This window comes from Phalaenopsis equestris, unplaced genomic scaffold (assembly GCF_001263595.1).
Source record: "Phalaenopsis equestris unplaced genomic scaffold, ASM126359v1 Scaffold000107, whole genome shotgun sequence".
NCBI classification, from domain to species: domain Eukaryota; kingdom Viridiplantae; phylum Streptophyta; class Magnoliopsida; order Asparagales; family Orchidaceae; genus Phalaenopsis; species Phalaenopsis equestris.
The window spans coordinates 6020843-6042688 of NW_018164549.1; the positions used below are offsets into that span (position 1 = coordinate 6020843).

A 21846-nucleotide genomic window follows, 5' to 3' on the forward strand; every position below is an offset into this window, starting at 1 on the left:
TGCTCGATGGTTTAGTGTGAACGTTGAAGGATCAGAACTTTTCTGTATAGAATAACCTTCCTTAGATAACCTATTGCCCTAGGTTCATGATAATACCCCTTTTATCGAGAGTATTCTGGGGTATCTTTCAGGATGTAATTAAAGAGTAGGAATAAGTTGCCTGGAAGTGGACTTGATCCCATTACATATACATATAACTAACTCTTTGGTTATGGGTAATCTACGTAGACACATCTTTCGCAGATATTTGTCCAAGGTGCTTTTGTCAAATTTTGTTTGAGCAGACATACTTAACCTATCCTTGCGAAGTTTATCGCACATAGCCTCTCCACATTTTATTTTCTCTTATATTTCATTTTGTCGTATGTACCTTCTTGTTTGGTTCCTCTACTCTTCAAATCACAGATCTAATTCGTGAAGAAGATTTATTCGAGTAATGGAAGTATGCGACGATAGGCAAGCTGATGACTCCTTTTAAAATAAAAAAAAAGAAAAAATAACAAAAAAAATGAGCCTCCACCCGATAAAGCTTGGTTAGATCATTTGTACCTAGTTGAAATCCTTGCTCGGTTTACCAATATTGGTCGGATCAACCGCTAATTTTAGGCCAGTATGACCGGCCATCCGATACTGATCGGTCCGACCGCATACCCTTTTTTGGTTTGCCAATATTGACTGCTTTACATGTTGCATTTGATGTGTTCATTGCATTCATAACACGTCTTGCTTGTCTTATGTATGTAATTACCTCTCTTGGTAAAATCACATAAAGCTTATAAGCTATATATCCTGAAATATGGATTTTGGTGATTGTTTAGTAAGCTACATATGTTCGTTTGAGCAACCGTAGCATGCTAAATGCATCTTTTGGGTATAATGTGGCTTTTCATTTCTATTGGAGTATTCACATTGTACTCAAATGTTTAGTGCACTACACATGTTTGATTGGGCGATACTAGTGTGTTAAACTCTCTCTTATAGGGTATAATAAATGTTTACACATGTTGAAACATTCATATCATGCCTAATCACTTGTTATGCCACACATATTCGCTTGAGCGATTGTGGCATGTGACTCATATTTGCATTTTTGGATGTGCATCACCTAGTTGTTGACCTCACTTTTGATGAGATATAGTCTTCTTCTCTTAGGAGCCTATGATATAACCATATGACTTTCTTGTTGACTATTCTAGAGGACTAGTGAGGGAACCTACCTCCCTTAGAAGTTCAAAGCCACTTCTTTGCTCTCTCTTGAGTTTCACATATATGGTTTTAGCCTCTAGCACTTAGAATATTGGAACCAACAAGAGGAAGCTTAAGGAGAGCCCCCATATGACTTGCAAGCCTTAGGGTAGCCATGGGTGGCTTGGTCTTGGTTACACACATTTGAGCTCACCACAATTCCCCACACATCTTGAAACCACAAATCAATTGCACCTGAACTATCTCCTTGTTCATTTCGGAAACTCATGTGTGTGGTCCCAAGCCCCTTGCCTTTTGGCTAGGATGGCTAGGACCAATAGATGGGGGATCCAAAATGAGATCTCCCATGACTCTTATGGCTTCAGGGAGGCTTTTTGGTGGCTAGCATAATCACCCTATCCCATCAATTCCAATTCCACCCAAAACATCAAACTTTGGCCTTCTACCCATATTTTTTTTCCAAATTTACCAATAAGCCCATAAACCTTAGAATTCACAAAATTGCCCAAACTCTCAATTTTCACCAAAAAATCATTTTGAACCACTTCAAATTACTCCAATTGCCCAAATACACCCAAAATTTTCAAAATTACCAAAATACCTCAACACCACCTAAAATTATCAAAATGCCCATACCCTAATGATTGTCAAAATCCCCAAAATCATTCCAAACTTCACCAAAACTAATTCTAACCACCTAATTTTGTCAATTGCACCCAAAATCCCCTAAATCCACCAAAATTTGCTAAAATTCCCAAATTACCCCTAAGTTCCCAAAGTCCCAAATTCACCCATAATTTCTACCGTATTCATTTCAAGCTCATTCAAATCCAACGAAATGTCATCATGATCAAGACCAATTTGAACCAAATTAAGCCCAATTACATCCAAGTTCAAACCCAAATTCCAAGCCAAAGTCAACTACCCAATAATTAAACCTAACTTCAAATCCCACCAAGGTGAACCACATGATGAATTCAATTTCATAAAATCCATTTCTTAAAATCCTCATGACATTTTCCTATAACAATTTGAACCCTCTATTGGTCTAGACCCAAGCCCAAGCCAGGCTTAAATCCAAATCCAAGCCTAAACCCCATTTTGAGCCTAAATCCAAAATCTAACCTAGGTCCATTAGATTGATTAAGGGCTTGATCGTCTCAGCCATCCTTAAACCCTTGAGATGCTAATCACATCACTGGGTCAACCCTCTTTTGAGACATGGACCACTGGTCCCTCAGTTTAAGCAATTCTTTTCTGCTATACGGGTTAACTTTTTAACCTATTTAACTAGCCCTCTTTGAGGAGGTTCGTGGACTCTAGGCGACTGCCTTCAATCGAGGTCTCACCTCTTGGGCTAAGCTATAATCCAAAAACCCTAAATTTTGCTTCGGTTGGGATCTTTATGAAGAGAACTTACATTTCATACGTATATAACCATATAAATAAGTTTGTCTCACTTAGATGAAGGTGTAGGAACAAATTGCGAGTGCTTTAGTTGAGAATTGAGTTAGATATTTGGTTTAGAACACAGACGATTCTCAAGCGCGAGCAATCAGAGACAATGAACGGATGTCATCCGTTTCCACGTGTATCGAGCAGGCTGACCAAATCACGTTGGACAACAGAATGCAATGCAAACCACGGGCATGTGTGGCACCTGAGGTGTAAAGTGTGGCGAATCATGGGACAAGGCATTGGACTTCAAAGCCGTCAAGGTCGCGCTAGCGCTAACTCGAATAAGTAGATAAATAAGGTATTTTGGATTTAAATAATTATAGAAACTTTAAAAATTCATATCTTGGTGTAGAAAAATCATAAAAATAAAATAAAAAAATATATCTGTGCTCAGTGAACAGAGAACAAAAATTTGAAAAAAAAATTAAAACTGTTTTCCTTATATTTATTTTTAAATAAATTAAATACTCTATAAAGTAATTAAATAATTATCTAAATTAGATAAAAAAAAATTGATAATCTAGAATATTGAACTAATTTAGATAATTCTAGAGTATTTAACTAATTTAGATAATTCTAGAGTGATAGGCTAGAACCTTTATTAATTTGGTATTAGTTGAGAACCTGAGTCCCTGGTAGGTTCTATAGAAAGGGCACAATGGGTAATCTAGAAGTGAGAGACTAGAATTTACTCATCACTATCATACAATCGAGAACTTAACTTAGATTAGCCAATGTTCTTTATGCACTCGGGAGAGGGCAAATAATATGTATGCTTATATTTGTCAAAATACCTTATTTTCACATTTAAGCATTTCATTCCTACACTGATCACAATTTCTTTGCAAGGGGAAAGACTTTTTATTATAATCAAACTTCTATAGACATCTTTAATTTAGAAACTTTGCATTTACTTTTAGTTTTAATTTAGAAGTGACAACTTTAGTTGCACCCTTTTACAAGGAGTTCGACATTATTCTCCAACATATTTTGTTACAGTTTAAGTAGAAATATTTTTAAGTTAGCATAGTAATTAATGTATTCCCTGTGAATTTGATATTGGGGTTTTTAAAGAAAACTCTATATTACTTGAAATGATATGTATATTTGAGTAGTACCCCTATTGTGTAGGTTCTTAATCAATTTCATCACATATATATTTTGCACGCTCGCCACTGAATATAAATCGGGTCAAGTTTACGACCATCATTTAGAACATAAAATAATTGCTTAATTGTGGGTTCGGTCACCCATCACCCAAAAATTTCTCGGCCACATGATAAGTAGAAGTGACTGCTCAAAAGGAGTTGAGCAATGAGCGATTGAAGATAACATTATACGTGGGTGGAGAATCGATCACTAGAGAATCTATCATTTTGATGAATTTCTTCTCAACCTCTCCTTAGGAGACTGACAAGGCAAGGATTCCTAGAGCTTCCTTTCAGAGAATTCATAGAGGAGCCAAAGCATGGTTGAAAGATGGGAGGTGATCAAACCCATCTAGTCAAATACTAATTTGAAGAAAATTTTTACCAAGCTCCATGTGTCAATGAGTATACTTCCAATATGATAATTGACAATCAGAGAGGTGATGATGATATAGTCATTGTATGGCGCCTTTTGATGGTAAGTATATGTTGGTAGAAGGGATGAGAGGATGTAAGTTGTAATATGGAGCTAGGGTTGTTGCTCATAATTTACCCGTTTAAGACCTTTTCAAGTAGGCTCGGTGGGATGCTCTCCTCCACCCCTCCATAGATGGAAAGAACTATGTTGGTTATGTGTATCACATGACCTCATACCAACTTGTTTGCGAATTCTTCAATATGAGAATTTTCCAATCACTAGGTGGTTGTTTTCGTGCACCACAAACTCCTTCAGCTTCCCAGCTTTGATCAAATCCTTGATCATGCTTTACAGGTGTCGACACTGCTCACTATCGTGATCATGGTCATGATGGTGCGTGCAATACCTCTTTGGCCCCTGAAGATATGTGCTGAAATTCATTAGGATCTCCTTCTTGAAATAATCTTTCTTTTGGATAGCCTTCACTATCTAAAACATCAAAACTCATAGAGGAGTCTACATGGGTATCTAATAAGTAGGCGGCAGTCACTCCTCATATTGAATCAGCCACCGTTTAGGATATCTAGTTTAATTTTCTTGATAATATGTTATGTCAGTCGCTTAATTATTTGAGTGTCTTTGAGAATTCTTGATGTGAGATTGAGTAGGAGGCAAGAATTATACCCCATCCTTGGCTCTGTGGCCTCCTTCTCCTTGGAGGCCCGCAGCCGTGCAAAAAGAGAAGAGGATCTCATCCGGGAAGAAAAGACCAAGACTTGAGAGTCAAGCCCGATGATTCTGTGGGATTACCCTTTTTCGATAGATTCAAATCAACATGGAGACGTCAAGCCAGAATCGCTCGTTATATCAACTTCCAACCCCTTCTCAATGGGCAATTCTCATCGATGAATAGTGATTGGGTTGCTCAATTCTGAATGAAGTAGGGCTGGGGGGAGGGGAAGAGTGTTACCCTTCCGCTGATATATGGTTTTTGGTCAGCTCCAACTGTTCAACTAGAGTCTTCGACCACTCGTGTAACTAAAAGATTCTTCCTTTAATCCTTGTGTGAGGGTCACATGAGCAACTGTAGGTTTTACATTTCGAACCTCCAATATTTCTTTCTGAAAATAATTGATGAAGGAATATATAGTCTCACTTTATCCTTGATGAGCTCCAGAAGAGTCGCGAGCTCTTCAAGGATTTTTAAGCTATTGTGAACTGTGCAATAAGCTTTTGCATGAAGTCTACAAATGATGTGATTAGTCATGCCGATAATTTGTTAAGCCACCTGAGAGTCAAGTTTCTCAATGTGTGAATAAGAGTTCACACTTCATTTTGTCGTTGATCTAGAAAAGACACACAGTAGACTTGAAGGAAGCAATGTAATCATCCAGGTCCATTCCTCCCTTGTAAGATTTAAGTGTTAGGATCTTGAATCATTCTCTGATGGCTTCACATCAGAGATCTGTAGGGAGAACACATTGTCTAGCTAGCACAGTGCATCAATATGTCGATTTGATGTCTATCGATCGGTACTAACCTATCATTATCATGATATTGGGTTTCGTCACCCCTTTCTAAGGCTTGGGGGACTCTTCTGTCGTTAGGCGTAGGAACATTATGTCTGGATTGCTAGTTCTTTTCCTTATTCAACACACCTATGATCATTTCCAGCATTTGATCCATCAGTTCTTGGATATGCTAGACCACAAATTCTCTCGTGCACTAAATGATGTCATCAACCTCTCATTTGTGAGGTCATTATTCATGCATTGCTCATTTTTTTTTGTTAGTTACATGATTCACACTCACCGCACCTTAAGGATATTGAATCTGAGATTGTTCGTGAATCCCAATCAAAGAATAAAGTTTGAATAAGGAGAGAGCGAGAAAGAGAGAGAGAGAGTGAGAGAGATTAACAATAAGGAAGTGCATTCAATATTGTTGATTTTTCATAAAATGTTTCCACTATTTATAGAGAGGATAATACAATAGTGACATTATACCTTTATCATTATTTGGCAGTAGTATGTACTAGGGTATTTCTAGTATTTTATAAGTGTGGGTTCATCTTCTGTCTGACTTATAGCTCGATCGGCAAAGTTTGGTTGATTTGGATCAACGAAGTCTGTTTTATTGGGTAATTTCGGTCGGCTGATCTAGCCTAATTGACCATCTTCGATCCCTGATGAGAAATTTTCGGATCTATGCAGAATGGCCGAAGACTTACAAAATTGACTTTTCCGTTGAGTCAGTCCCACATAAAGTCGACTTTTTTACAATAAATGACTGAAATGCTTCCTTCATTCTGTTCTTTTCGGGATAATTTAATGTTTGAAGACACCTTTTTGATGAAGATAACTAAATATAAACTCATTAATGAAATAAACTACTTTATACACCCCCCAAAAACTGAGTTTAGATTCTCCACACGTAAGGGGTAATATCTCTGCAATTCTTTTAAGAAGACGAAGCACGATTCCTCTGAACTTTTTTATTCCACATGGATCCAGCACTGATGTGTGACACTAATCTTTATTAAACGAGAGACCAGTGCTTTGGAATTTGGGATCATTTGACTTCAAATACGTTGAATTAGCCGTAGTTATTTCTTCCTCATAGATCTTCGTGCAAGTTACGGAGTTTCCAGCGAACACCGTAACAAAAATGGCATGTTCCCTATATAAACATAAATACATGCCCATTTTCCTTCTTCAAAGCTTGAACGATCGATTACCCAATCAATGAATCCCTAGATTTTCCTCCAAAACCCATCAATGGCGGGAACCACTGAGCGATGAGGTGCAAAATCCACCCTTCGGATCCCGGCACCGGGGTCTGCGCCTCATGCCTCCGAGAACGCCTCACAAACCTATCCGCCGCTGTTGCTAACGCCGGAGATGCCGATTTTTCGCCGACGAGCCGCCGTAATCTCGGTCGATTCACCGCCAAATCTTTCGGCCTCCGTCCCGCCGATCCCGACTCCGACGGCGCTGGTGGCCGGAGAAAGCACATCGGAAGGTTTTCCTTTCTATCATCTCTGTTAACTCATTCGGTCCACAAAGAGACGAATTCTGATTCGGAGTTCGCGAAGCCGTCGAGAACGAGATCGTGGATTTCGTCAATGATTCGTGGGCGGAGGATGCAGAAGAGGAAGAAGAGATCCCCGCCGCGGTTTGTGGTGGATGAGAGGGTGAGCGGCCGTGGGATGTCGCCGGTCGAGAAAGAAGAGTCGACGGATTTCGATTCCGAGAGCGGATACCACACGGATCCATTTCCGATGAGGCAGCAAGACGTGAACCATTACGGTGGGCGTCAACCGCGCAGAAATTACAGATTGATGGGTTTCTCGCTCTGTTTTAGCCCTTTGATGAGGCCGAGCCCGGGTAACCGTAAGAATCAGGTGCCGTCGGAAGTCGGATTTTCCGGCGAGCTCCGGGGAGGTCCTAATACTCAGCGCAATCGTTATGGTGGTGCTTCAGCCGGTGGATCGTACGCTCTCGGGCCGAATCGGTCAAGGAAGATTGCTGATTTTGGTAAGTTCCGGTAAGGGTTTCTGTGGAGCTTTTTGGGGAGCCCTGTTTAGAACGAAAATTTATTCCATGCGGATACATAGCATGCAGATGCTCCCCAGCATATGCAGATGCTTCACAAGCATGTGGTGTCCGATCTCGATTGTAAAAATATATTTTAGTCGGCTTTATATTGTAAAAGTTGGATGTGCATGCGGTGTCCGTATGAAACAATTTTTTTTTATTTAGATTAAAACTTTTTTTTTTCTGTTAAATGTTGAGATATTGTCTGAAATCTTAATATTTCAGTGTATGTCAAACTAGGTTGCTTCTGTGCATAAGAAAAATTATTTCTGCATTCCATTCGCATTAGCTCCTACTTTGGTTCATAACATAGAGAAATTTACACACACACACACACATATATATATATATATTTTTGTAAAAAGAATCTAAACTTTAAAATTTCTATATGATGAAAATTTTGAGAGAAAAATAAATTTTTTTCTTATTTATATGATTTTTTTTGGGAAATTTACATACACATCACACATTTTTTTGGTATTCATATATCAAACTCTTAAATTTTTATTTTTACATTTATATATCATAAATTTATACATAAAAAAATGCTTTTTATTTTTAAAAAAATAAATAATAATGATTTTTTTTTTATTTAGGTGAATTTACATACATAACACCCATTTTTTATGTATTTATATATCTGACACCAAAAAGCCCAATCCGACATTTTATACATAGTAAAGGAAATGTGCTCTGTTTGTAAAAATGAGAGTTTTGATGTGAGATATGTTAATGCATAAGAATTGAGTGCTAGGTATGTAAATTTCCATTTTATTTAATATCAAAATAATTGTAAATACATATTAAATATTAGATGTACAAATTAAAAAGAATTATATGGTATATTTTAAATTTAATTTTTTTTTAAAATAAGTTTATCATTAATTAAAATAATTTTTAGACAAATAACCAAGGAGCCCTTGGCCAATTGACTAGCGTGTTATTTCTTGCAAGTTAGCTGTTGATGCATCATGCATGGATTATGAGAACTTTAAATTATCTTGTGCTTTTCAAAATTGTCAAATTTATTTAGACCCTATTTCGGATTATTTTATTTCGTTTTTCTACGTTTTTTTTATTTTTAAAAAAATATTTTCGTCATATATATATATATATATATATATATATATATTAAATCGGCTTATTTTCATAAATATTCCAATTAATTTTAATATTTTTAGTATTTTTTAAAAAATAATACTAGCGCTAAGGCTCAATTAGGGTTCGTTTAGGGCAGTTTATAAGTGCGGGCGGCGTTTTGAAAACGCCGCCGTACTGTTTGTTTTACACGTTTCACTAGCTTATCCGAAATTGCGTTTGAGTTTTTACACTAAACGCAGACCGCGGTTTCAGGATAAGCAGCTTATCCAGAAATACACAAGCTGCTCCAAACGGACCCTTAGATGTGACCTACGGCCAACCTTCCCCTGCGACGGGCCGCTGCAACAAACATTAAAAAGTATATTTTAATTTTTGTTAATGTAATTATAAATAAAATAAAGCGACATTTACATGCATAGCACGCTAATCTTATGTATTTATATATTTCACACCTAAATTTTTACTTTTATACATGTATCAGCAAAATTTTAATATCACATAAAAATAACATTTTTACAACTTTTTAAAAATAGCATACATCCTCCTCCTTGAATATATTTAAAATATCAAACGGCTATATATGTAAATATTACATAAAAATTATGGGGGAGATATGTAAATACATAAAAATAAAGACGAGGACTATCAGAATCGGATATTGAAATCTGTGTCATTAAAGATGTGTATGGCAGCGTTGTTGAGAGATTAATTAGACGATATACGACAGTGATGCTCATCCAATGAAGTGCGTACGTGTACTCTTCGGGATGGCTCGTTTTCAACTCGGAGAAATTAGTAGTATAACTAGTCAACAACTGTACATCTTGACATGCTGCCGTTCGGATACATATAAGGTGAGATGAATTTTAAGTGAAAGATCATATGAAGTTGGAAGAACACAAGAGATTTTACGAGGTTTAATAATATACATATATTTTTGGGAGCAGAGTCGAGGTTTTCACTCCAGAAGTAAAGTTATAGTTCCCATGGGGTTACAAATATTATATATAAATATAATTTTGAATGAAATTATAAAAATACTCCTACCGTACTGTGAGAGTGTTGCACTCGCACCCTCAACCTGCTAAACGAAACTTTCCCATTTAGAGCAGACGTTCAACCTCTGTTCCATTCCGGAGAACATGTCATTCTTCGTTTGGTGAAGAGCTTTTATTAACAGCATTATTTTGTTGTTTTGAATCACTAATGCCTTTCTCCATTGCTCGAACATAAAGTGTAAAGGAGCTTCGCCAAATCTCTTCAAACAAAGCTTTTATTTAAACATTGGATTGTGTCTAGCTTGGCCGAAGCTCCTTCAAACGGAGCCTTTATTTAAACAATGGACTGTGCATACTTGAGGTAATTAATAAATTCAGGAATGTAAAGAGAAAAGAGCCTAGAGGTAGTATGTTATGAGTTAGTCAGAAATCCACAAAGGAAAAAAAAGATGGTTGTTTTCTTCACCAAGAGATATGTGGAACATACAAGGTCATATAATGTGATCTATAGGGAATTTATTAATCTGTTAATTAATCACTATCATTAAAGTTGATATGAATAATGATTACTTTGTCTTAACTTGGAAGTATACGAAATGAAAGTTTATTATTGTGTGGGCGAGATGTTGAGACTTTTTCATGAACTTCCAAGGCATTATCAACTGGACTTGTTGGTACCCGCACGTTAGTTTTTATTACTTGTTCCGAGTAGTTATGATAATTAAGTTGTGGCAGGGTTAATTCAATTACTCATTGTTTTTTATCTATGTATTGTTAAGTTGGAGTCCGATTACCTGCCTCCGGATAGCGAAGCGAAGCGAGACTTCGGTTGTTTTCGCGAATCGGTGCGATCCTTCCCGCTCCCGCTCTCCCGATAGCGAAGAGTCGCGACCACGATCTGCGGTTTCGCGATAACCGCTGCTCCCACCTCCAAGATCGCGAAACGACGCCGCTTTCAGTCTCCTTTAAGTTGCGAACAAAGAGCACGTTTCTCCTTTGAAGTTTCTAAGTCAAGACAGACACTTTTTTTTGTTTCTTTTTCAGGTTTCCTCAGGATAGAGGAAGAGTTCTTCAGGCTTCCACGGGGCAGTGGAAGAGAAGAAGTGCAAGGAGGAGTAGTTTCTTGCGGTGAAAAAAAAAGAAGGAAGAAGAAGAATATTGTTCTTCCTAGGCTTCTTCTTGGTGGCTTGTGACAGAAGAGAAATTGAGTTTTTTTCTCTTGTACGTGTATCTCGGTGTAGAGTTTTTATTGGTGTATATCGGTGTAGAGAGAGAAAAATAGAGAGAGAAGAAGAGAGAGAGAGCAACGAAGAGTGAGAAATTCCTCTTGTAAGTCGAGGTGATCGACTTGTGTAAATTTCCTCAAGTAGTAAAATCCTCTGCAACTCCGTGGATGTAGGCAATTTGCCGAACCACGTAAATCTATGTGTTCCGCTGTGTGTTCTTTTATGGTGTGATTTTTTTTCTCGTTCTATTTTTCGCTTCGTCGATCGTTCTTCTGTTTGATTTAATATATACCACATCAACTAGTGTATATCTAGATCTCGTAACTACAACAATTGGTATCAAAGCTTTGTTCAGATCTGAGGAAGAATGATGACTGCAGACAAAGTGAAAGTTTCAAGGATCAATAAGTTTGATGACACAAATTTTGGTTACTGGAGAATGCAGATAGAGGATTATCTTTATGAGAAGAAACTTAATCTTCCATTATTGGGAAAAATACCTGAAAGGATGGATGAGGCTGAATGCAATTTGTTGGATCAATAAGTTCTGGAGGTTATTCGATTGACCCTATCGAGGTTCGTTGAAAACATCGCTGTCAAGGAAAGGACGACTGCAAATCCAAAGTTTTCTCTTCTGTAACTATTTTGTAACTAAGGTATAAATTCGGGGACTAAATTCTTTGTAAAGAGAGTAATTTGTAAGATCCAAAGTTTTCTCTTCCCCTCCCTCCACCGAGTCACATGAACTGCCTTTCTCTTTTGATCGTGTGAATAACATAGTCACATAGATATTGTGATATCCTTCCACACCTTCTCTCATGAATCGCATGAATCTTGTGTTATTCTCTTGATGCCTTTTGGATTTGAACCTTGTGCAATCTCCCATGAGATTTCTCTATCTTTCCTTCTTTGTTTCACCTCCTATTTGAATTTGCTCATTCCTGAATCATCTCAAATCTCTATAAATTGAGGTTGAAAAGTTGCGAGTTACCATGCCTCATCTCACTCACCCGTTCACAACCAAGATCCTAAAAGCTCCTTTTTTCTCTCTCTCCCCGCTCTCTTCCTCATTCTCCATAACTTATCTGATAGCAGAGGAACAAAACCCCATCATTCTTTTCTCCTCTTTCCTAAACCGATCAAGCATCAATAGCTCATCCTTTTCCTTCATTTTTTTTTCTTTTATATATTTTTATTCTAATATGTATATATATTACAAAGGGAATCGATATTTGACAGTGGCCAAATATCGATTTCCCATGCGCATTTTGGCCCCATGATCAGAGCCCGCGTCATGTGCCTAAAATTTCAGAGCCCCCTCGCTACAGTGGGACCAAACCTTTGATATGAGGGACTTACAGTGCCCCCACCACCCCCACCCCCACCCCCCCCCCCCCCCCCCACCACCCCACCCCACCCCCCCCCCCCCACTATCTTTATGATATAAATTTTATATTTCTTTTTTATTTCAGTTAACATTTGCATTCAATATTCTTTTGAAAATACAAAAAATGCACAATTTATTTCATCACACCCTGCATTGCCAGAATATATGGCCTTCTAGTTTCACAATGTTACAAATAACATGTGGCCTAAACATTTTATATGTTATGATTTATGACAGACGCCAACATGTTCAAATCTATTGATAAGATTTTTTTGAAATTAGAAGAGTTCATGAAGTAATGGACTAGAAATAAGTGTAAGGAAATAATTTTACTTGAAGGATGTTTGGGCTCACATTTGTTTTTTATTTTTTATTTTATTCGATTTATTTTTATTTTTGAAACAAAGCATGTTTGACATTTTGTGAATATAATTAGTTGTTTTTAAAGCATTTAAGCATCTAAAAGTTACTTTTGAGTATTTTTAAGAACAAGTTAATTTATTTTTAAAAATAATATTATAAACATGTAAAACATAAAACAAACAAACTTATTTTTAAGAATAAAAGCTAAAAAAAAAAAAAAAAAAAAAAAAAAAATTGATCCCAAACAAACCATTAGTCTCACAAAACAAACTAAAATCTCAGATGTTCAGCAAATCAAATCTTTTCAATATATTCATGACATTTCTTCCCATTTTTCTGGTGGGATTCTGTGAATTTCGGAAGGCAACAGTCATTCATACACTAATCTTTGTTAATGTCATGTATACATGACATAAATTCAGGTTAATTTCGTACAAAAAAAAAAAAAAAATCCATACCTTACCCCTAGTTCTATCTCATCAAGCTGCAGACATCTCATTCTCCATGGCCATTCCACTTTCCTGCAACTCTTTCTTCTTCTTCTCCGCAACATAATCAATGTACTGTTGGTAGAAATACGAAGTAAATCCCCACAAACCCAACAGCAATGAAATAATCTTCAGCCCATCCATCTTATCCTGAAACAGAAAAACTGCAAAAACTGGCACTATGGGCGTCCCCAAAGTGCTGATCACATTGGAGAAAAGCGAAGAAACCTGAAAAATCAACCCAATCAATCCCAAATTAGTAACCTGCCAAGCAACCGAAGCCCCAACCAATGTCATCACGTACGCCACCCTTCCCTTTCCAAACCCCTCCATTTCTCCCCTCAATCCTCTCCATTCCCTGCTCGCAAAAAGCCCCACCATTGCTCCCACAGTGGATACAAGTGCAGTGTATATCTGCATCTCTAAAACAGCCTTAACTGTTTGCCTCTTAATCACTTTCTGGAACGTCAGCTCCATTAACGAGAGGATGAAGGAGTAAGTAGCGGAGGCGGTCAAGGTTAGCATAAAGCCAAGCACATATTTCCCACCAGATATGTTGGAAGATGATGAAGGGTCTTGATCGTCGTGGACACCAAGTATGGCGGCGGAGAATGTGAGGAGGATGATTGAATTTAGGGTAAGGTGTGTGAATCTTTCTGAGTTGATGAAGTAGGAGAAGACGGCATTGAAGGCGAGTTGAGTTGTGCTTACGAGGGCGTAGGTTGAAACATTGAGGTAGAGAAGACCGTATGAGTACATTAGGCTGTCTGCGGTTGTAATGAGGCCTATGGCAATGTATGCAAGGGAGATCTTGATGAGGGAATGTTTAGCATCTGGGGAAGAGGAGATGGAGGGGGAAAGAAGAAGAAGGATGAAGAGAATTGGGAAGCCTGCGGAGAAGGTAAGAGTCTGCATCCACTTGCTGTTGCCTCGTTGGATGTAGTAGAATCTTTGTAGCAGAGTAGCGGCCGTCTGGCCGGCCAGGAGGAGGATGATGTAGATGGCCAACACGAGCCACCAAGTCCAGCGACGGGGCATAAAGGTGGGCTTTTAGTAGCGAATGGAGCGGTTTGTGTCTTCCTGGAGTGATAGAAGCGATATTAGTGCATTGTATCTGTTCTGCAAAGAAAAGCTGCTTAAAATGGTAATATTTAGGCTTCATTTGAAGCAAGTTGGTCGTTCAGCATTCTTGTGAAAAACACGTTCAGGAGGCAGTGCTGTTTCATCAAAGAAAAACTTTCACAAGTGTCGGCATTCACTGCAATATAACGGAGATTCAGCGTCCTCTCAAACGAAGCCTTAGAATTGCTCTGTTGAGTTGGAAGGTGTTAAGCTAGTGAAGTGGAGAGTGAAAGAGTAAAGTGTAGTAAATATATTATTTTAAAATATTATCAATCATTATGTATTTCATATCTAATACTTATATTATATTTATCTTTTAATTCATAATGTATTGGTCCATAAATAGCTTTAAAATATATATCCATGAAAAAGTATCTTTCAGTAATATTGGTGATATTTTTTATGTTCTCTAAACATTATGAAGTTATTTATGTTTTACATAAAAAGAAAGAAATATATATATTTGATACATAAAAAGAAAGAAATATATATACTTATATTATATTTATCTTCTAATTTATAATATAATTGATACATCATCAATAATTTTTTATCATCCAGCATAAATCTCGAGACATTGCACTAATCTTGGGGCCATTTTTTAGTCGGAAATGTTCAAACTCCAATAAATAATCAGATAGAACTCCACTTTCAATAAATTTACAGTCAAATCGACCAACTCAATGAGGAAGACTCAAGGCACCAAAGTTGGACCAATTCGAGCCAATTCAAGTCCGAATCAAGTTGTTAAGTCAGTTTTGAAAGCTTTTAGTGCATAATTGAAAGGTCAAACAATTTTAAAATTTGACAAACATATAGTCAAATTGAAAATCTCGACAAGAAAATTCCAACGAAACCAAGATCACTCAATTCTGATATCATTCATTCCTTATTTGCAATGTAGATTCTATAAATAAAGCCATACTTAGACATTAAACCAAAAAAAGACCAGAACATGGAGAAGAATAGAATCCCCGTGTTCTACACCGAAGGTCTAGTGAACACCACCCGATCCTGCAGTCTCGTCGACTATCGCTTGCTTGCTACTGTCGACCACTATCAACCACCACTTATTCTTCGTAACACAGTCCCTTATGAAATTATAGTATGCATTGTAATATCTCAGCACATGCTCTGAAATAGGAAAACATCTGTCGGAGCAGTACGTCACACCTCAAAGTTGACGCAACAACACACCTTGAAGATGGTGCAACAACACATCCCGAAGAGTGTGTAATAACACATTGAAGAGTTGCAAAAACACATCTCAGAGATGGGGTAACAATGCACTTTTCATACAGAGACCCTCTCCGGAAGGTTCTCTTCTTACAGCTCCCCGCTACTACCCATGTGGCCAACTATGACCTACAAGGTCTATAGCTCATACAACACCTAAATTTGGCTTTTAGGCTTACGGACGTTATCACAACCCGTGCAACACCCTACTCTGGCCTCTAAGACCTATATACGTTATCACAACTCAAGCAGCTCCCACATTTGACCTTTATGACTACAAATGTTATCATAGCACTACACTCTGACCCTGGTGGCTTACGAATGTCATCATAGTTTAGCATCAGGGCCTACATGATCAACTATGGCCTACATGGTCAATATTCTTTCAACTCCTAACTCTGGCCTCTGTGACCTACAAATATTATTATAGCTCTCTACTACGACCCATGTGACAGACTAAGAATCACGTGGTCCACGGCTCATGCACCTCTAACTCCGGTTTCTGTAGCTTATAAATGACATTCCAACTTACTACTACAACTTATGTGACCATCTATGGCCTACATGACACAACCCCCACAACTGCATGTTACAACCTCTATGGCCAACCAATGCTCCTAAAACCATTTTGGCATATATGGCCAACTACGATCAAGACATTCAATTGCATCCTCTACTTTAAGCTGAAGTTACAACCACCGTCTACAACATGCATAACAGGCTACTACTTTCACAACAATCTAGTATGACCTTTGTGGATCGTCATAACTACTATTGTTGAACTATAGTTTTATATCAACATTTTAATTCCATCTAATCTATTTGAAGAAGAGATTGGGCCCATGTACTTCCAACTATGTAGTAGATTCCTTTAATTAGACTAAGCCCTGTGATTTTCCCCTTTCGAAGAGTTTTTATATAAGAAATTGAGGTGTCTCCTACTGTTACTCTTATTTATTATTTGTGTGTGTGTGTTGTATTTTTGTACAACACTAACATGATAATTTATTACTCTACCAAAGAGAATCTTCTGACACACAAAACTTTGACGTCGTCGGTGGGAAAAAAAGTGTCGTTCGACATTGTCTTCAAGTCTAAGATGTCAAGTTCTTTGATGTGGGGGCAACCTCCAATTCAATCTCAAAAGGTCATTCAAATTAATGTCTCATATACTATTATGGTTGAGTAGTCTTCTCACATCTCTATAGAGAACTACATTTATGCTGGGAGATAATCTTTTACTGCAGTCTCGAAAGATCATTCACGTTAACTTTCTAGGTATTATTGAGGTGGGATAATCATCACACATTTCATTCAGAAATCAAGTCATTAAGAATCAAATCCAAGTTGGGGGACAACTTTCAACATAAAAAACACTTAGCACCCTCGACCATACTGAAGTTCTTCCTCAACTCAATCAAGAAGCCGATCTCTTTAAAATTTAATAATGGGCTGCTTTACAGGCTCATATGAATAACACCTCTATTGGAAAAAAAGAGTGCCAAAGCAACAACTAATAAGTTGCCAAACATCATTCTTGTGTATACTTGCAACCATATTTCCTAAATCAAACAAAGAGCTACATAAACCAACACGCTGACAACATTGTCACAAAAGTGCCAAGGGCAAGCCACACACACAAACATACAGACACAAGGTGCTAATCTACTACAAAATCCTCCTCCTCGTCAGGAGGTCCGTAGCTTCATGTTCTCTTCTGCTAGAGCCAATATCCTTACTCAAAAAGCCTGCAAAGTCTCCCCATTCTGATCAAGAAGTTATTCAACTTCTTGTGCTCACCCAAGAGGTGGTCAATCTTTTTAAAGCTCGGTCTTGCATTAACTTGATGAAAGGGCAAGTTCATCTCCAAATGGTATCAACATTACCTCCTTAGAATTCTGGTGCTCTTGTTGATTCTCAAGCGAATGGGATTCTCCTAATCTCGACATCTCACAATGCAGGAAGTCTCTTGAAGAAAACACAATAGCAGTTGGGAGACCAAAGGATCCTTTATAGACTACATTTTAGGGAATGAATGGTGAATCCCATCTGGAATGAGCAGCGAGAATGACCGGAAAAATAAAAAGTTTTTTATAAGAGTTCCCTCTGAAATTTCTGGTCGGGAAATCCCAGTTTTCCTTCACGAAGAATCCCTCTGAAACGAGTGGGAAACACCACTTTTTCTTCAGCTCTTTGAGGTTGAGGGCTTGCTCCCCTTTCTTCACCTTACAGCTCCCCTTTGTGACTCTTGCTTCATCTCTTTGAGGCCTTGCTCCCTCTTACTCACCTTGGGTTTTGTCATTCACCTTGTTGAGATCTTACTCTGCTTGGGCCTCTTTTTATATATCATAAGAGCCTAAATCATGTTTTTTTTTGGGCTGATATGGCCCCTAGATCCCGCATAATATGGGCCTTTGGATCCACCATCATGTCAGCTGGACCGCCTCACCGAATCACTTGATCTCTGTCATCCAGTCCCCTTGAATCCCACCCTCATATCTAGCTCCCCTGAATCCACCGTCATATCTAGCCCACATGTATCCACCGTCATATCTAGCCCGCCTATATCCACCTATCCACTTTTTCTTCACCTTCTTGATCGCACTTGAGCCATTTTTACAGGATTTATGTCCACATATGGCGATCCCCCGGAAGTTTGGCAACCAAGAAGTGACCCACGGACCACTCTACTGAGCCAACATGCGCGGACCCGTCGGCCCACCCTGTGGGTCCATCAACACGATGTCTGGCCTAAGATGCTCAGGCGTGACCCAGAACCGGTCCAATGGCCAGAGTGAACTCGCCAACAAAACAATAATTAAGTTGGATAGGTGTGATTCGAACCAACGTCCCAGATCAATATTATTTTTATAGACATAATTCTTGTAAAAAAAGATAAATATCAAAAACATAGATCCCCAGTATTTTCAGGGAGCAAAACTAACCTAACACAAATTAGGGGGCAATTAATACGCCATCAACAAATTTTCATCATCTGACAAAAATATCGAGGTGTGACACAAATTACAGGAAAATTTTTATTGCAAAAAATGATCAATCCTCAATTAATAATCATCTGAAACTCCAATTTTAGCAAACTAACAGTCAAACTGACTAGATCAACGAGACAAACCTAATGACACCAAAGTTGGTCCACCTTCGAAATATTTTAATGTCTAATTGGAAAGTCAAATAGATTATAAATTTGACAAAGTCATAGTCAAATCATGCTTCTCGACAAGTCAAATTAGGGGGCAACTAAAACACCATCAATAAATTTTCATCATCCAACAAAAATATTGAGGTGTGGCACAAATCTCAAAGAAATTTTTATTGCAAAAAATGATCGATCTTCAATTAATAATCATCCAAAACTCTAGTTGCAGCAAACATACAATTAAACTAACTAGATCAACGAGACGAACCTAATGACACCAAAGTTGATCCACCTGTGAATGATTTCAATGCCTAATTGAAAGGTCAAACGGATTCTAAATTTCACAAACTTCTAGGCTAATCAAGTTTCTCAACAAGTCAAAATCAACAAGCACAAATCATGACATCATTAAAACATTCAAATGTCCCTTGAATGACGCCCAATTAAGGGAACCAATTTAAGACGTTTGATGAGAGCGGTCTAGATTTCTTTCTTATTTGTAGCCCGAACTCTATAAAAAGAGTCCTACCCCCTCTTGAGAAGAGGGGTAGACATTGAACCAGGAGAAGAATGAGTAAAACTCCTGTGCTCTACATTGATGATCCATTTAATGCCGTCAGTTCTTGTAGAGGTCAACAAACATCGACCACAAATCACCAGCCGTCATCGCCCACCATCGATTTTCACTTGCTCTTTACGCCGAAGCCCCTTGTGTAATCATAGCGAGCATCACAACATTCCAAAATATGTTTTGTACTATGCACCCCGATGACGATGCAACAATGCACCCTAAAAATAGTGTGTCAAAGTTACCTGAAGATGGTGTAATAATGCACTCTGAAAATGATGCAATAATACATCCTGAAGATAGTGTAATAATGCACCCCACATAAGAAAACCCTCTCCAGACTTTTGAATTTATCTTCTTACAGCTCCTGACTACGACCTATATGATTAATTATGGCTTACAAGGTTCACAACTCACATAACTCCCAACTCAAGCCTCTGTGGCGTACAGACGTTCACAACTTGTGTAGCTCTCAACTTCGGCCTCTGTGGCCTACAAACATTATCATAGCTCATCCAACTCCCAACTCTGGCCCCTGCGACCTACAGACGTTACCACAGCTCGTACAACTCCCAACTCCGGTCTCTGTCACCTACAAAAGTTACCACAACTTGTGCAACTCCCGACTCCGGCCCTTGCCGCCTACAAACATTACCACAGCTCATGCAGCTCCCAAATTTGACTTATATGGCCTGCAAACATTATCATAGCTCCAAACTTCGGCCATGGTGGCCTGTAGAAAACATCATAGACCCACGTGGTCCACAGCACATGCGACTCTCAACTATGACCTCTGCGGTCTATGAATATTATTGCAGTTCACCAACACAGCCCATGTGACCAACTATGGGCTACATGGTCCACAACTCATGCGACTCCCAACTTGGACCTTTACAGCCTACGTATGTTATTGTGTCTCATTACAATGACATTTGTGACCAACTACGACCTACGTTATACATACCTCACGTGGCTCCCAACTATCGCCTCTATAACTTACAGATGTTATTGCAACATACCACTATGATCTATGTAACCAACTGCGACTTATATATCTCATAGTCCCCACAGCTCCTTATTAGGGCATCATGACCAACTGACATTCCGAAGCAACCATCTACGAGCTACATGACCAACTACTATCACGGCTTTCAACTAGAGATTTTATGAAAGCTGATGCTACAACTAGTCTACAACATTCATAGTGACTTGCTGTTTCACAACAATCGATTATGACATTTTCGATCGATTACAACTATTGTTGTTGATCAACTATAGTTATACATCAATATTGTAATTCTATTTCTCTCATTCAAGAGAATAGTGAGTCTATTTACCTTCAATTATGTAGTGAATTTTTTCAACTGGGTTAGACCCTGTGATTTTATTTCTCTTTTAGGATCTTCAACATACAAAATTAAAGTATCTACTCCTGCCATTCTTATTTATTATCTGTGTGTGTGAACTAGATTTTCGTACAACACTAAGGTAGTAATTTATTACTTTACCATCGTGGGTCTTTCGGGATGAAAAAAATAATATAATGAATTAATCGGAGATAATATATTGTTAGTTAAAATAATAGTTTATCAAATAGCGAGATTAATTTGATGAAAACACTTTTATAGGATTTCATAGAGTCAGAAAGCTACTTTTCAACACCCATATATAGATTTTTTGTTTTTTTTATTTTTTTGGTCAGCAGAAAGCAGAAAAAGTTAGCGAAAATCCCAAGTCTTTGTTTGGATTGAAGGAAAGTGAAGCAAATAAAATAAAATCTCAACAAAATATACAGTAAACATGATAAATCTGCAGCCATTTACTTTGCACTCGAATTCTCAGAACCCTAACTAAGTTTAATGATTTCAGGGAAAAAGAAAGTCTGTAGGTGACAGGAAACAGGAATCTGATGCCAAATAGTAGAGCCAGCTAAGGTAAAGAAGTTTCTTTGCAAGTGGGAGGAATGCCCTGATACAAGCAATGGCCGAAATAGCTGGTGGAGAAAGTTCGTAGAATAGTTTTGCTATAGCGAAAATCATGACTATCCATAGAGGGGGATTTGGGAGGAAGAAGAAGAAGAACAGACTTACTAACCTCTGAGAAGCCGAAGTATCTGCGGGATGAAGCCGGAATGCTCATCATAAAAGCAGAAATGAGATAAGATTGAAGTTAAAAGGATGAAATAAGGAGAAAGGGGGAGGAAGGGGACCTGGTAGATGAGATTGCTCTTTAAAATTGGTCGAGCAAAAAACCAAAACTATATGGTTGGCGTTTTGCTGGTATACATAAAAGAAATACTCCGCAAATTTTTTTATGACTACTTTGTAAACATTTTGGGATTTAAATACTTATGAAAAAAAAGTATTATATATAT

General features: G+C 37.9%; 2 protein-coding genes across 4 annotated transcripts; one reads left to right on the forward strand and one right to left on the reverse strand.

Annotated features, from left to right (window-relative positions):
* Positions 1-6665: 6665 nt before the first annotated feature.
* LOC110020811 lies at positions 6666-7968 on the forward strand. Its single transcript, XM_020719058.1, has one exon. It carries the CDS (start codon positions 7028-7030, stop codon positions 7778-7780), a length of 753 nt encoding a protein of 250 aa, XP_020574717.1. The 5' UTR covers positions 6666-7027; the 3' UTR covers positions 7781-7968.
* Positions 7969-13200: 5232 nt separating this feature from the next.
* Positions 13201-21711, reverse strand: LOC110020869 (probable purine permease 11). Of its 3 annotated transcripts, none has more exons than XM_020719140.1 (2): positions 21567-21711; positions 13201-14469 (listed from the first exon to the last, which is right to left on the reverse strand). In XM_020719140.1, exon 2 carries the CDS (start codon positions 14425-14427, stop codon positions 13381-13383), a length of 1047 nt encoding a protein of 348 aa, XP_020574799.1. In that variant the 5' UTR covers positions 14428-14469; positions 21567-21711; the 3' UTR covers positions 13201-13380. The 3 variants fall into 3 exon arrangements, with proteins under 3 accessions (XP_020574799.1, XP_020574800.1, XP_020574798.1); XM_020719141.1 differs by having other exon boundaries at positions 13201-14647; XM_020719139.1 differs by having other exon boundaries at positions 13201-14699.
* Positions 21712-21846: the final 135 nt, after the last annotated feature.

What these genes read in the sequence shown, in the direction of transcription:
- LOC110020869 (XM_020719140.1), bottom strand. Translation starts at nt 14,427, where the DNA reads ATGCCCCGTCGCTGGACTTGGTGGCTCGTGTTGGCCATCTACATCATC.
- LOC110020811 (XM_020719058.1), top strand. Translation starts at nt 7,028, where the DNA reads ATGAGGTGCAAAATCCACCCTTCGGATCCCGGCACCGGGGTCTGCGCC.